Source organism: Elgaria multicarinata, chromosome 9, assembly GCF_023053635.1.
Source record: "Elgaria multicarinata webbii isolate HBS135686 ecotype San Diego chromosome 9, rElgMul1.1.pri, whole genome shotgun sequence".
Taxonomy (NCBI): Eukaryota; Metazoa; Chordata; class Lepidosauria; order Squamata; family Anguidae; genus Elgaria; species Elgaria multicarinata.
This window is the reverse complement of record NC_086179.1, coordinates 33,599,510-33,613,248: the sequence shown is the minus strand read 5'-3', so window position 1 is coordinate 33,613,248 and position 13,739 is coordinate 33,599,510. Positions and strand designations below refer to the sequence as shown.

The 13,739-nt window shown below is 45.2% G+C and overlaps 1 protein-coding gene across 1 annotated transcript; it reads left to right on the top strand.

Moving 5' to 3' along the window:
- The first annotated feature begins 4,352 nt into the window (after nucleotides 1–4,352).
- On the top strand, nucleotides 4,353–13,433 carry SSTR3 (somatostatin receptor 3). The gene is made up of 2 exons (XM_063134587.1): nucleotides 4,353–4,413; nucleotides 12,098–13,433. Exon 2 carries the CDS (start codon nucleotides 12,145–12,147, stop codon nucleotides 13,387–13,389), a length of 1,245 nt encoding a protein of 414 aa, XP_062990657.1. The 5' UTR covers nucleotides 4,353–4,413; nucleotides 12,098–12,144; the 3' UTR covers nucleotides 13,390–13,433.
- The last annotated feature ends 306 nt before the right edge of the window (nucleotides 13,434–13,739 follow it).

Here is a 13,739-nt window from a genome sequence, read left to right as displayed (position 1 = left end):
GCACCAAATATCCAGGAGGGCACAGTTAATAATAAATGATATTGTGTGTCTGTGTGTGTGTGCCCGCACGCGTGCGCATGTGCGACCCCCAACTCATCACACAGACTTGAAGCCCAAAAGGTTGCCCAACCCTTGTGTAGACCATATTGAGTTAGATGAAGCAATGATCTGGCTTGGATTAAGGCACTGCCTGATCGGAGTTTGCAAGTTGCTTGCTAGCACTGATGCTCTAGTTGTATATTTGAATTTAAATCAAAGCACTGTGCATCTCCAGTGTTCTTGAATGCTTTGAACTGAAGTCTCGATGCCCAACGCAGGGAGGGCTACCCCTGGAACGTGTCACCATTCATTAGAATGGGTGGGTGGGTGTTGGGGGGGGGCAGGGGCAGTGGAGGCTGGTGGCTTTAATTTTAGTGGAGCTGTAAATCCATTCTAGGTTTCAGTCAGAACCAGCCAGAACTGTAAAAGAGCTAAGGTGCTGATCCTACGTGCAGTGCCTTGGATTGCTACTTTAGAGTTCTGACTGATTCCGAATGAAAGCCAGAATGGTTTCACAGCCTCACTACAATTGGAGCTACCAGCCTCCAATGGCCACCAATTTGGATAGCTTTAAAAGAGGGTTGGTTAAATTCCTGGAGGCAGCTATCAATGGCTAATGTGCTATCTCTAGTATTCAAGGCAGGAAGCCTGTGTGCACCAGTCGCTGAGGAACATGGGTGGGAGGGTGCTGTTGCACCATGTCCTGCTTGTTCATCCCTGACTGGTGGCTGGTTGGCCACTGTGGACCTTTCTACACCTAAGGATTATCCCAGGAAAATGGAGGGATCGTCCCTGCCTGCTCCCAGGATCCCCTGTGTGTCATTAGGATGTACGGGGATGATTCCGGGACAATCCCAGGGGAAAAGGCATGTGTAGAAATGGCCTGTATGAACAGAGTGCTGGACTAGATAGACCCTTGCTCTGATCCAGCATGGCACTTCTTATGTGAAGGTGGAGGGAGAGATTTCCTAACAAATACCAATTAGCAGTTTTGCTGCTGTATTCTAAAATAATTGGAGTTTCAGAACAGTCTTGAAAAGCAGCCTGATTCAGCAGCTCCAGAACTGGTGCAATCCTCCTCCCCATTTGCTTTTCCATCTCTAAATGGGAAAGGGAATAACACCACCACCTCCAACTTATTATGTCTGTGAGACCGGTTAGTTTTAATCTCCCACTGAAGTGCTGTTGCAATTGTATTGAAGTGCTACACCAGTGGAGGCCAGAGGCAAACGGGGAAAGCTGGAATCCTATTCATCCTTCCATCCATTCATGCAGAATTGCATCCTCAGTCCCACCGTCATCTGAACTTGGCCCCCCAAATTCCACTTACGAGCTTGAAAAGTGGCAGCTTAACAGCTCTCTGCTGCCAAGTGAAAGGGGAGTGTGCCTTGTAATTGTGCTGAGCAGACTCACTTGAGTGGAGGAGGTGGGGAAGGAAACAGGAGGTGAAGGAGAAAGAAAGTCAGTGTGTGGAAAGAGAAACAGACAGGTGCAGAAGCAAGAGAGGGTGGATGCGGCTAACCTCTAGATACATGCCCAGAGGGACAAAAATGCAGCTTCCAAGAAAGGATTAAAGACAAGTTTAGACACTGAAAGATCCTGCCTACTTGTTTCCAGAGGGTGGTAACTTTGCAGCAAAAAAGAAGAGCAAAGAGTCCTGTGGCACCTTAAAGAATGAACTGTAGTCCACTTTATCAGATGCATGAAGTGTTATTGACAGTTTTACAGTACATATGGAGGGGTTGGGAGAATTGCATACAGTGGGATCAGCAGAAAATGAAATACAGAACATGAAATGCACCATTCAATGTACTTCCAACAGTGGTGGGAAAACAAGATGGTTATCCTCTACAGATCTAGGTTTTTTAGTATCCCAGTAACAGTGAAAGCAGGATGAAATTTACAATGTAGCATCTATATGAACCAGCTTCATGCCTGTAGCATGTAAGGCAATCACACAGGTGTTTTCAACATGGGTACATCACAGAAATGCACTGCCAGGGAGTCAAACGTTGCTCCACATGACATGTTTCCAAGGTCCAGACGCAGGGAAATAATAGCAACCCCCACACACACAACTCACATAGTATAGCATGCATGCTGAACTTCTAATATGTGTCTTCTTCCACTGTAACATATAAAATGGCTCTTCACTTGGGATGGCTGGATGTTGTTGATGCAGGATTTGCGCACAACACATTGTTAACTTATGGCATTCACTGCCACAAGATACGGTAATGTCCACTAGTTTAAGTGAATCCAAACAGGGGGTTAGATAAATTCATGGCAGATAGGAGCTCCATCAGATGATCGTTTTATTGCACGCTCGTTGCTGGGCACTCACGGATTTTTGTGGGTCGCTCTCATGACATCATTTGCCTCCCTTCTAGCCTTCTTCACGTGACAAAAGAACACCACAGTAAGTCCAACTTATTTTTAAAGAGGGAAGTTGCCGCTATCTTCTGCTGTGTTCAGGAGAAGCAGCGGGATCAAAACGGCCCACTGAATGGGCCATGTGCAAGTTGTTTACTTCCTCTTTCAAAAGAGGAAGTAATGAGGAACAAATGCGCGGGCAGAAAAGCGACAGTAAGCAAATGCGATTTCCCCTTGTGTGATGACGCTCTAGATCTAACAATGCTTACTAGTCATGCTTTGGAACAATTGACCAAATACCTAGTCAATGATTTGGGGTAGCAACCACCTTTACACCCTGTTTGTTTGTTTTTTCCCCATTTCCAGAGGCATCTGCTTGGCCTGCTGGACCATTAGGCAGAGTGACGTGGCTGCCTCAGGCGGCAGATCCTGGCAGGTGGGAGGGAGGGGCTGCTAGGCATTGGAAGACAGAGTTGTACATGTACAACACAGCCTGCCCTGTGCCCCCCACCCATAAGCTACCCTACTTAAGGGCAGAGAAGACACTCAACATTGAAATAAGATTCAACTGCCAGTCTCTTTGATTTCTGTACATGAAATGTGGGGGGGGGGGAGGGGGGAATGCCATCTTGTCCTTCATTTCAGGCAGCAAAATGTCTTGGGCCAGCCCCACTGGACGAGATGCAACTTGGTCTGATCCAGCAAGGCGATACTGAATGCAATAGAAAGCGGAAGGAGGCATTTTAAAAACCAAATATATATCCATTCTAGCCATAGATTTTATTTTTATTTATTTTTTTAAAAAAAATAATGATGACAGTTATTATTCCAGTTACAGATGCCCCAATTGCAAGTAAATTTGCATGAAGTGTCACTTAAAAAAAGAAAAAGAACAATGGCCCCAGGCTCCGGCATACATAAACAAGTTACATAACACCAAATTAATAAAAGCCGAACCACATTTGTGAGCTAACGGGGCATGGAGCTGGGCTTTATGGAGGAGCAAACAACGAAGCCCTTGAAGGCAAACTCCGCGAAACTTCAACAGAGTCGTGGCTAAGAGGCTGGGGGTGCGGGGGAGGTGGGGGGGGGCTCCGCGAAACGCCGCCAGCACCGGCGCTGAGGGTCCACCGCTCGACCCCAGCTCGCCTCCGCGTGCGTCAGCTGCGCTACAGCAGCAGCAGCAGCACAGGGCTGCTGCGCCCCGCATTTCTCGCTTCCCCGTTTCTCCCTCCCCTTCTCCCTTTCCTGCCCTAACTGCCTCCTGTCACCATCTGTCACCATTGCTCCTTCGCGCGCACACCCCCATTTCCACCTTTCTCCTCCGCTTCCTCCCCCTCATTTCCTCCTTCCTTCCTTCTTTCCTTCCTTTCTCTCTCATGCTCTTTCTCTCCATCATAATCACCATGTCACTCCCCCTCACTCCTTCATCCGCATTCCCTCTCTCCCTTAATCATTCCCTCTCTCTCTTCTCTCTCTTTTTCTTTCTCCTCCTCGCTCCACACCTCCTCCCGGTTGCTCCCCTCAGATCCCCATTGGCTGGTGGCAACATTCCCAGGAGTAATTGACATACAGCTTGATCTACCTAACCCTGGGAGACAACCGGCCCCCCCCTCCCGCCCGCTTCACTTCATTCAGCAGAAAGAGAGCCGGGGGTGGGTCGGTGGGCAGTCCAATCGGCAAATGCTGGGAGACGGCCGTCTTACCTGCAGTAGCGCTGGAGAGACCAGGTGGGAGAGTGTCAGCAGGCAGATGTGGGAGTGCAGGGGACATGAGGAGGGATGCCAGTGCTGGAGCGGCAGCAGAAAGAAGGGGAGATAAAACCAAAGATCTCAGAGGAGGAGGGGGGGGGAGATGTAAGGAGGCATTCCAGTCCCATACAAAAGACTCTGGAATTCATTCCTGATTTTTTTTAATTATTATTATTATTATTTGGAAAAGGAAGAAATAAGAATATGAAGCATCCTGGGGAATGAAGGCAAATATCCATCCCTGTGCTATGTGAGTATCAGGCAAACCTGCCTCCTGTTCCTGGCTATTCCTCCAAATTCAATTGCATGCAAAAGTTTACTTTGGCAGTCTGTAGAATTGAAGCTCACTGCTGCATTTCACACCCACCTCTACCAGTCTCTTAGAGATCTGCAGGCTTTTGAAAATCACCAACACCAACAACACATTTATAAGAAAAGAGAAACGGAGCTTTGAGTCAAGGTGGGAAGGAGCGACAGGTGTCATGATAGAAAGGGCTGTTTGGCAGGGCTTGCTTTTTTCATCAAGTGCATCGCCGTTCTGGGGCTGGTTTGCATTCTCCTGAGTCTGTTCACTGCTGCTACCTGTTGTCTTCCATTTCACACTTTGGATGTTTGCAATCTGTTCACCGCTGACTCCAGGAAAGTCCCACTGGCTTTCACGGGATGGTTGAAGAATAACCAGGAAGCCATTCGCTGTCTTAGTTTGCATGCCCTTTGGGGCAGAGATTAGCTGCATTGAGTGGCATGATAGGGGATTGGTTTGGAATTGGGCTGGGGTGGTGATTCTTGATGGTACTGCAAACAATTAAAGAGGAGGAAGGCTGCATGAATTGCTGCCTCCTAATGCTGGTATGAGAAATGATGAGCAGCATGGCAGCGGTCCACTCTTGACGACTTGCAGATTTGGGCAATGGATGACAGGTCATTTTAGATGAGGCCCTCCAAAGAAAGGTGATCAGTCTGCAGGTCAGTCTTCAGCACACTTATGCATGAGTGAATCCTGTTGAAATGTTTCACAGATGTCAGTGCTGCTTGGAGGTTGTGATTGCCACACTGGTTAAACATTTAAAACTGATTAGTGGGCTGGTGGGTATAGGGGTGTCCAAGCCTCAGAGCTAGGTCATTCTGAATAAACACGTTTTCCCATATATGTAAAGGCCAGCAATACTTTTTTTTCAAGGCAACCTAAATATCATTTTAATTAAATAAAATAAATAAACTGATGTACAAAATGCAGCCCAATCCCTGAACACACAGGCATTTACCATTCTTGAGAACAGGCACATGAGAAGCAACTATAGCTAGAAACAGATTTGGGTTCCATAGGGTCAGAGAGAGACTGTATGTGTATAATTTACTGCCCCAAAGAACATACAGAGTAAGGGTGTGTTTGCACAGCTGGCTTATCACTGGTCAGTGCTGATGGGAGAGATCTATAAAACACATTTGATCGGCACCATTTTGGAATATTTCAGAGGTTTGTATTTTTTTAAAAAAAAATTATGATAAATATGCAGCTACTCATTGTTTTCTTGGGGTACAAATGTCATTCCTTAAGACTGTGCCGTTGTTTCTGGGATACTGCATTTCCCTACCACTCAAGCCACAATATTTTGTCTTTGGGGATATGCAACCCTTCACCCTATTAAGTACAATTAGAAATGCTGGGCTATGCTGGGTTGCACACCTCTCACAGAGAGCTCCTGTGATACAGTTAGCAGTAGTGGTGAGGAGCACAACCCCTCACCACTTGGTTAACTTAAGCGTCATAACTTCATAAATTTGGTCCCTTTTCTTTTTGCCCTTGTTGTTGTTATTTTTGTTTGTTTGTTTTGGGGTTGCTCAGTGGGTCCTAAATGTCCAACCATTGTTAGTTTAAGGAGAAAGAATAAAACCACAAATACAAGATTGCTTTCTTCCCTCCACACTGCTGAACTATTTCAAAAACCTTAACTTTTACCCGAGACAGTTAAAAGAACCCTCCCCACACTTTTTTAAAAATCTAGTCAGGGTGATATCATATGTATGTATGTTTAGACAGGGGTGGGGGGGTGAGGGGTCCCGCAACTACCAGCATGGCTGAGGCAGGCTGGAAGTGGCAGGACATTTTCTGTCTAAGCATGCCCCACACACACCGAATAAAAAAAACCTATGAAATGTCATGTCAGTTGCTGGGGAACACGGGTGGGAGGGTGCTGTTGCACCAGCACCATGTCCTGCTTGTTCATCCCTGGTCAATGGCTGGTTGGCCACTACTGTGTGAACAGAGTGCTGGACTAGATGGACCCTTGGTCTGATCCAGCATGGCTCTTCTTATGTTCATAAGGTGAGGTCAGTGTTTTGCCATTCAAGATCTTCCCATTTGTAAACTGCCCAGAGAGATTCAGCTATTGGGTGGTATAGAAATGCAATAAATAAATAAATAGATATCATTATTCTTCACTTGGGATTGACATAGATGTGCATTTTGTTTCACTCCATGTCTCATTTTTCCAGTCTTTATATTTAATGCCCCCACCCCCCGCCCCAGTCTTAAGTTTGGTTCACCCTGAACTTTGATTATTTTTTTCCTTTAAAAAAAATGCATGGAAATTTGTTCACATGTTTGTGCTCATTTCTCTTAAGACGTGGGTTTTATTGTATGCAATGTTGTAATAAACAAGTTTTTGCAAGCAATTTCCCTAATATAGTGCATTTTTAATATTGTTTTCATGAATGAGTGCATTTTTGTTCACACTTTCCCTAGTGTACACATTTTTGTATGCTTTTTTTAATTACTGGAGGGCTGCTTTGCAATGTTCAGAGAACTACACATTTTGAAGAATAACTGAGTTTCAGTTCACATATTGGTTGGAATGTGCAAAATTAGGTATTGAACAAATTTCTCCCCAGCCCTGCTTGTCACTTGCCTCCCTGCTTTAGCCCATACCTTTCCCCAAAGCACTCCCATTTCCAACTGGGTTTCCTGGGATTCATAAAAGCCCTTTTAAGACACTCCCAGATGCACCCAATCTAGCCCAAGATTCACCTACTGAAATCTGGTTGCTACATCTGTATTCCTATCTCATTGCAGTTAATGCTGTTCTTGAACTGCTCTCTTGGGCCCTATCTACACCTAAGGATTATCCCAGAAAAATGGAGGGATCTTCCCTGCCTGCTCCCAGGATCCCCTGTGTGTCATTTGCATGCACAGGGGTGATCCCGGGAGATCCCAGGAAAAAAGGCAGGTGTAGAAACGGCCATAGTTAGCCAGTTCTGCTTCCTCATATTTAACCAATACCTACCTCCAATTAAATTGTTCAATGAGAGAAAAGCAAGTACTTTCCCTGCTTTGATGAGACAAGGTCCACAGGATTCATAACTGTCTGCAAATGCCTATGATGTGAAATGAGAAAGCTGGCAAATTATCCCAGCATTCTGCTTCTCTCGACTCTGTCTTCTCCCTTGACTGTCTTTACAAAGCCTATTAAGCCCGTGACTGTTATTCCACTCTTTTGTCCTACGTCCTCGCAGGGCTGGTTTAGGATTTGGGAGGTCTCTGGGTAAGAGAATGAACCAGGTCACCTTAGCCTGTGAAGGGAAGAAGGAACAGAGCACGTGAAGTGCAAAATCCTTCCAGGTCTCCAGGGTGTTCATTCAAGCTGCTAGTTCATTTTCTATGGCTGGGCTTCCCAATCTGCAATACAACTTGGAGCAGAATATCATTTTGGAGGTTTACGTACACATTTGGCATCCCTTGAGGGCAATGGCAAACCTAATTAAGAAATAACTAAGGCCTTAGCTAGACCTACCTGAAAATCTGGGGGAGAGGAGGGGAGACCTTACTTTGTGAGTAATGCGAGATCTCACCCCCGTTTACATGTAAGGCATGACGACCTCAGGAAGAGAGGCATCATGCCCAGTTTTTTTTTAAAAGAGACAGGAGTGCAAGAGCACTCGAGCGACTGACAGTGAGGGTTTTTTTTCTTTTAAAAAAAAGATTTCCCCCACTCCCCCCCACCCTACCCCTGATGGGCGCAGTGCTCCTGAGGAGTGCTGTGCCCTGTGCACAGCTCACGGCTCCGCGCAAGTAATCATGTGGAGCCAGGTAAACCCGCAGAAACGGGCCACGTGCTCCGCGGTCTCGGGCTCAAGGGTAGAGCTGTATCCCGGGGCAAGGGAGGGATGATCCCTCCCTGATCCCTGGATCCCCTGTGCATCAAGTGGACATACAGGGACGATCCTGGGTATCCCCCCGGGATATAGCCTGGTCTAGCTAAGGCCTAAGACCGCATGGTGCCTTTGTTTGAAGGTTTTGTCCAGCTAACTACTACAATGTTGGGCTCCTGCCAGTCTCAGGACAATGGCACATCCGTTTTGCCTTGCCAATCTTTGGCACTAATTATTCCTTGAAGAAAAATGATTGAAGGAGGAACACATTAGAAAGCAAAATTAATAATAATAATAATAATAATAATAATAATAATAATAATAATGTGTGCCCCCAGGGAACAGCACTCAAGGTGGCTAACACTAATGAAAGCCAGTATTTAAACTTAAATAAATTTAAAAATACATTATTAAAACAATCATAAAACTATTTATTATTATTGACGCTTTTAGTATGTTTTTAGGATGTTTTTTAAGGATGTTTTTAACAATGTATACTATGTTTTTAATCAGTATTTTATGTATTTTATACTTGCTGTTGTTCCCCGCCTCAATCAAAATGGAGAGGTGGGTAAGAAATATTATTATTATTATTATTATTATTATTATTATTATTATTATTACAAATACATTAAAAACACAACTATGAAAGAATAAAAACAGCACCCAAGCCAACAGCCCAACTTAATGCCAAATATCTTTGCCTCCTAGCAGAAGGACAACAAAGAGGGAGCCAATCCAGCCTCCCTTGGCAGTTAATTCCAAGGTGGGGAGCAGCCACCGAGAAGGCCCTGTCTCCACCAAACGTGCCTCCAATAATGGTGAGACTGAGAGAAGGGTCTCCCCACCCCCTGAATGTTCATTAAATTACAACAACAAAATAACACTAACTGGAATTAGGAGCAGGCAATAGCTAATTAGTCCTCCCTCTCATTGAACAGAATGAATTCTGGGTTTTGCTTAATCTTGTATCAAGAGACGCAAATAATAGGACTTCGCTTGAAGATTAGCGATTTCACTCTGTATTGCACTCATTTCATGAAATGACCTGGGAAATATAATCAGACATCTAGAAGCAATGGGAGTAGTCTTAACTCAGGGTGATACATAGGAGTACTTGACTGCCATGCAGCAAATTCAAATAATTAGGGTTTTGAATGTTCCAGGTCTGAATAATGAAGGGTCTCTGGCACTAAGGAATATTGAATTTCTTGATTCTCAGCTTCACTTCCCCGTGATTCAATTTCTTCCTACTTTGTCTCCCAAAAGAATTTGGTTCCTGGACCTGAAGCATTTCCACCCGAGTAATTATAACTCAACAATTTGTGAAGAAGGCTTGTGTTATGTTTCATTGAGAATCAGAGCACTGAAGGCAGAAATGCCACCAGGGACATAAGGATGATGGGTTGTGGGGATGGCCAAAGGTATAAAGAGAATGCTTTTAAAGCAGCTGATGAATTTACAGAAGGTACTACTAATGGCATTTTAGCAGGGTGCTTGAGAAAGATTTCCTGTTGCTGCAGAAATCCTGAACTCACAACTCAAGTCAATTGGTTGGGTCCAAATTTAGGTGCATGCATCTGGCAGAAGTAGGGTTCCCCCAGCCCCTCCACCCAACAGCACCCCCTCCTGCTATACAGAGCATTGTGGGACCCTGCTGAATGGTGTGAGCTGTAGGGGTATGGGTGAGAAGGGGAAATCCCTGAAAATTCAGCAGAGGTACCTTCAGTAATTGCAGATCCACACATGGAGGATGTCTCCGCTCAACATCCATCCATAAGCTGCACAAACCTAAATCTGGGTGTGTGCAACTAAATATGTGTGCAATATATGTTTTAGCAGATAACACATTAATCCTTTTAATGTATCCTAAGATTCAGATGTGACTCCCAAGGGCTCACTTACATATTGTCCATGGAATATGCTATTTGTTTTCTTCAAAATTAAGAACTTTTAATGATTGTAAAAGAGGCTTTTATCCCACCCACAATGCTCCGTGAAGGGGAGTTGTGCCTAGGGATGTTGAGTAATATACAACGGATTCAAATCAGTTAGGATTTCAATGAATCCAGCCTGTGGATTCAGCAGTGGACCAGCTTTTCCCACATCACATGGATTCCAGTTTGTTTGTTTGTTTGTTTGCCTGTTTACTTTCTGGAATTTTGTGCAAATTTAGTCATAGAAAAAGAACACAATCTGAAAATGTGCATTTCCTCCATAGGCTAAAGCATGAAATGCACATTTTGGGGGGGATTTGCACATTTTCAGAAGTGGATTTTTGCACAAGTGCACATTTGCATGAATTTGCACAAATGCCAGTTTGGTAAAATGAGAGAAATCTGATTCTGTTCGTTGAGTGAACGATGGAAGAATGGGCACCTGACAATCCGCGAGATGCAAAATCAGTTCAAAACTCATACATCCCTACTTGTGTCCCAGCTATTGCTCAGAAGCATCTCAAATTAAACCTTTGCAGGGCTGTGTTTGAACCTAGAGTGGTGGCAATGCCCAGCCACCTACTCCTTTTGGATGTAGAGAAGACAGAGATGGCCTCCAATTTTCTGAGAACTTTGGTCGGCTTCTGCTTTCATTTCCCCTCTGCCCTCCATCTTCTCTGGAAGATTCACTGCTGCTTCCAGTCCTTGGCCATGCTGTGACTGGAGGATAGCAGTTGCCACCTGGCAACCCTGGAGCCAAATCTCTACCCTCATATTTCCAACTTTAGAAGCAACAGAGGAGTGCAGGTGAGCATAATATGTAGCCATGAGATTTGGCAGCAAACCATTGAGGGCTACAGCCAGCCACCTGCTACTCTCTTGTTAAAATGGGTCCCGAGCAAAATGAGTCAGGGCCCTGAAAATCCAAGCTCCTGCCTTTATTTCTTATTTCTTTCTCTGGTTCTACTGAGATGAATAACTGCTTCTTGCTCCTTCCGACCAGCTTGTTTCTCAAACTTGAATGGGTGTATCTGAGATTCACCAGATCAAACAAAATATAAGAGCCTTAAAGGACATATCTGCAAATCTTTACCAATTGTTTTAGGCTTCGAAAATTAAAATACATGGGTAGTGGTCCCTGAAAGGTCTCTCAACCAAGACAACACAATTATGGTATCAAAGAACATATTTTTTAATGCTCAATCAGTCTAAGGGAATAACAACCTTTACCCAAGTTGGGACAGATCGCAAACATTCTTAAATACACACATTCTTAAATATACACAAGTTATAATCAGTAAAAGTACGAAGATAGTAGCAAACATATTGATAACGTAGAAAAACCTGGGTTCCTCTGAATCTAACAGGCAATATCAAAGGTTTGTATTTATGTAAATGGAGGACATGGCATAGAAGGGTTTCTCGTACTCCCAAGATCTCTCTTGTAAACTGATGAAGCCCTGGCCTGTTATAACCCCCATTATGCCAATTACCTCATCCTCAGGTTTGGACCTGGTCACACCACCATTCCCATTTTTCTCAATGTAGCCTGGTCTGCCACTGTTACCAGTAACACCCAGATGGAGGTATCGCTGCTAAATTAAGCTATGTGCTCCTTCCAGCATTTGACTGACCCATTCATGACAGCCTCCCTCTATTTCTAAAGATATATTTCATTACTAAATAGTTATCTCACTACACAACTAATCACACCTACAAGAAACAATAAATTCTTATCAGTTCTACACACTACAATGCATATTCCATTACACTACCTTTAGTTTGCTCAGCTGTGAATTGGAAAGTGAATGATAAGCTCTCTCTTTTTTCTGTTCTTCTCAAACACAGACCTCTCCCAACTGATCCTGTGGGCCATTCACCCCCATTCTTCTGCCATGGACAATTTCAACTTCTCCAACACACTGGCTTCTTGGGAAGAGAATTCCACAGCCAGTAGGGCAGCCTCTGTTACTGGGAACCTATCCTTAGTTGCCAGCCTTGGCTTGGATGTCAGTGGTATCGTCATTCCTCTGGTTTACCTCATTGTCTGTGTAGTAGGACTAGCTGGTAACTCCTTGGTTATCTATGTGGTTTTGTGCCATTCAGTGAGTGAATCCGTTACCAATGTCTACATCTTCAACTTGGCCTTGGCAGATGAACTCTTCATGCTTGGCCTACCCTTTTTGGCTGCCCAAAATGCCTTGTCCTATTGGCCCTTTGGTTCATTCATGTGCCGGATAGTGATGGCTGTCGATGCCATAAACCAGTTCACAAGTATTTTCTGCCTGACTGTGATGAGCGTTGACCGCTACCTGGCAGTGGTGCACCCTGGGAAATCATCAAAATGGCGGACAGCACGTGTAGCCAAAGTGGTCAGTGCCACCGTGTGGGTGATCTCTTCAGTGGTGGTGCTGCCTGTGGTGGTGTTTTCAGAAGTCCCTGCAGGCATGAACACATGCCACATTAAGTGGCCCGAGCCTGCTTCAGTATGGGAAGCTGGCTTCATTGTCTACACAGCTACACTAGGATTCTTTGGGCCATTGCTAGTCATCTGCATGTGCTACCTGCTTATTGTTGTCAAGGTTCGGTCATCAGGCAGGAAGGTTCAGGCACTGACAGCCAAGCGCAAGCGCTCTGAACGCAGGATCACCCGCATGGTGGTAGCTGTGGTGGCCGTCTTTGTACTCTGCTGGCTGCCATTCTATGTGCTCAACATTATCAATGTCATCTGGACTTTGCCTGAGGAGCCATCACTTTTTGGTATCTACTTCCTTGTGGTGGTGCTGCCCTATGCCAACAGCTGTGCCAATCCCATCATCTATGGTTTCCTCTCCTACCGCTTCAAGCAGGGTTTCCGTAGAGCCATCCTGAGGCCCTCCCGTCGAGTACAGAGCCAAGACATAGCAGCAGCAGCAACTACAAGAGAAAAGATGGAAGAGGAGGAAGAAGAAGAGGAAGAGGAGGAGGAGAAAGAAACAAAGGCAGAAGCAAGTGAGGTCAGCAAGATTGCCCAAAATGGCAACGGCAAGCAGGAGAGTGTCCTGATCAGTGGGTCTGGAGGAGGTAGCGAACAGAAACAACTCCCTGAGGAGCCTGTTAGCTGTGAGAAACCCAGCATTGTGAACATCAGCTACTTATAGTGATGAGGAAGTGACCTCTCTGACTTTCACCCTGAAATTCCCTGGCTGAGGCCCTTTCTACACCTATGGGTGTAGAGGGCCAGAGAAGGGGCGATCTCGGGCTTACCTACTTCTGGGATCTTCACCCTGTGTCTACATGGCCATGTGATGTCCTGGATGATCCCGAGAACATGGGAGGAATCAGGTTTTCCCAGGGAGTACTTATCCCTGTGAAAACCTGTGCTCAACCCCCTCCCCACCCCCGGGAGTCACTGTGCATCATTTGGATGCACGGGGACTTGGCTGTGACCAGCCTGGATTTGGGGGCTGGTGTAGAAATGGCCTGAGACGCATGCACAGTAACAGTGGGG

What these genes read in the sequence shown, in the direction of transcription:
- SSTR3 (XM_063134587.1), top strand. Translation starts at nt 12,145, where the DNA reads ATGGACAATTTCAACTTCTCCAACACACTGGCTTCTTGGGAAGAGAAT.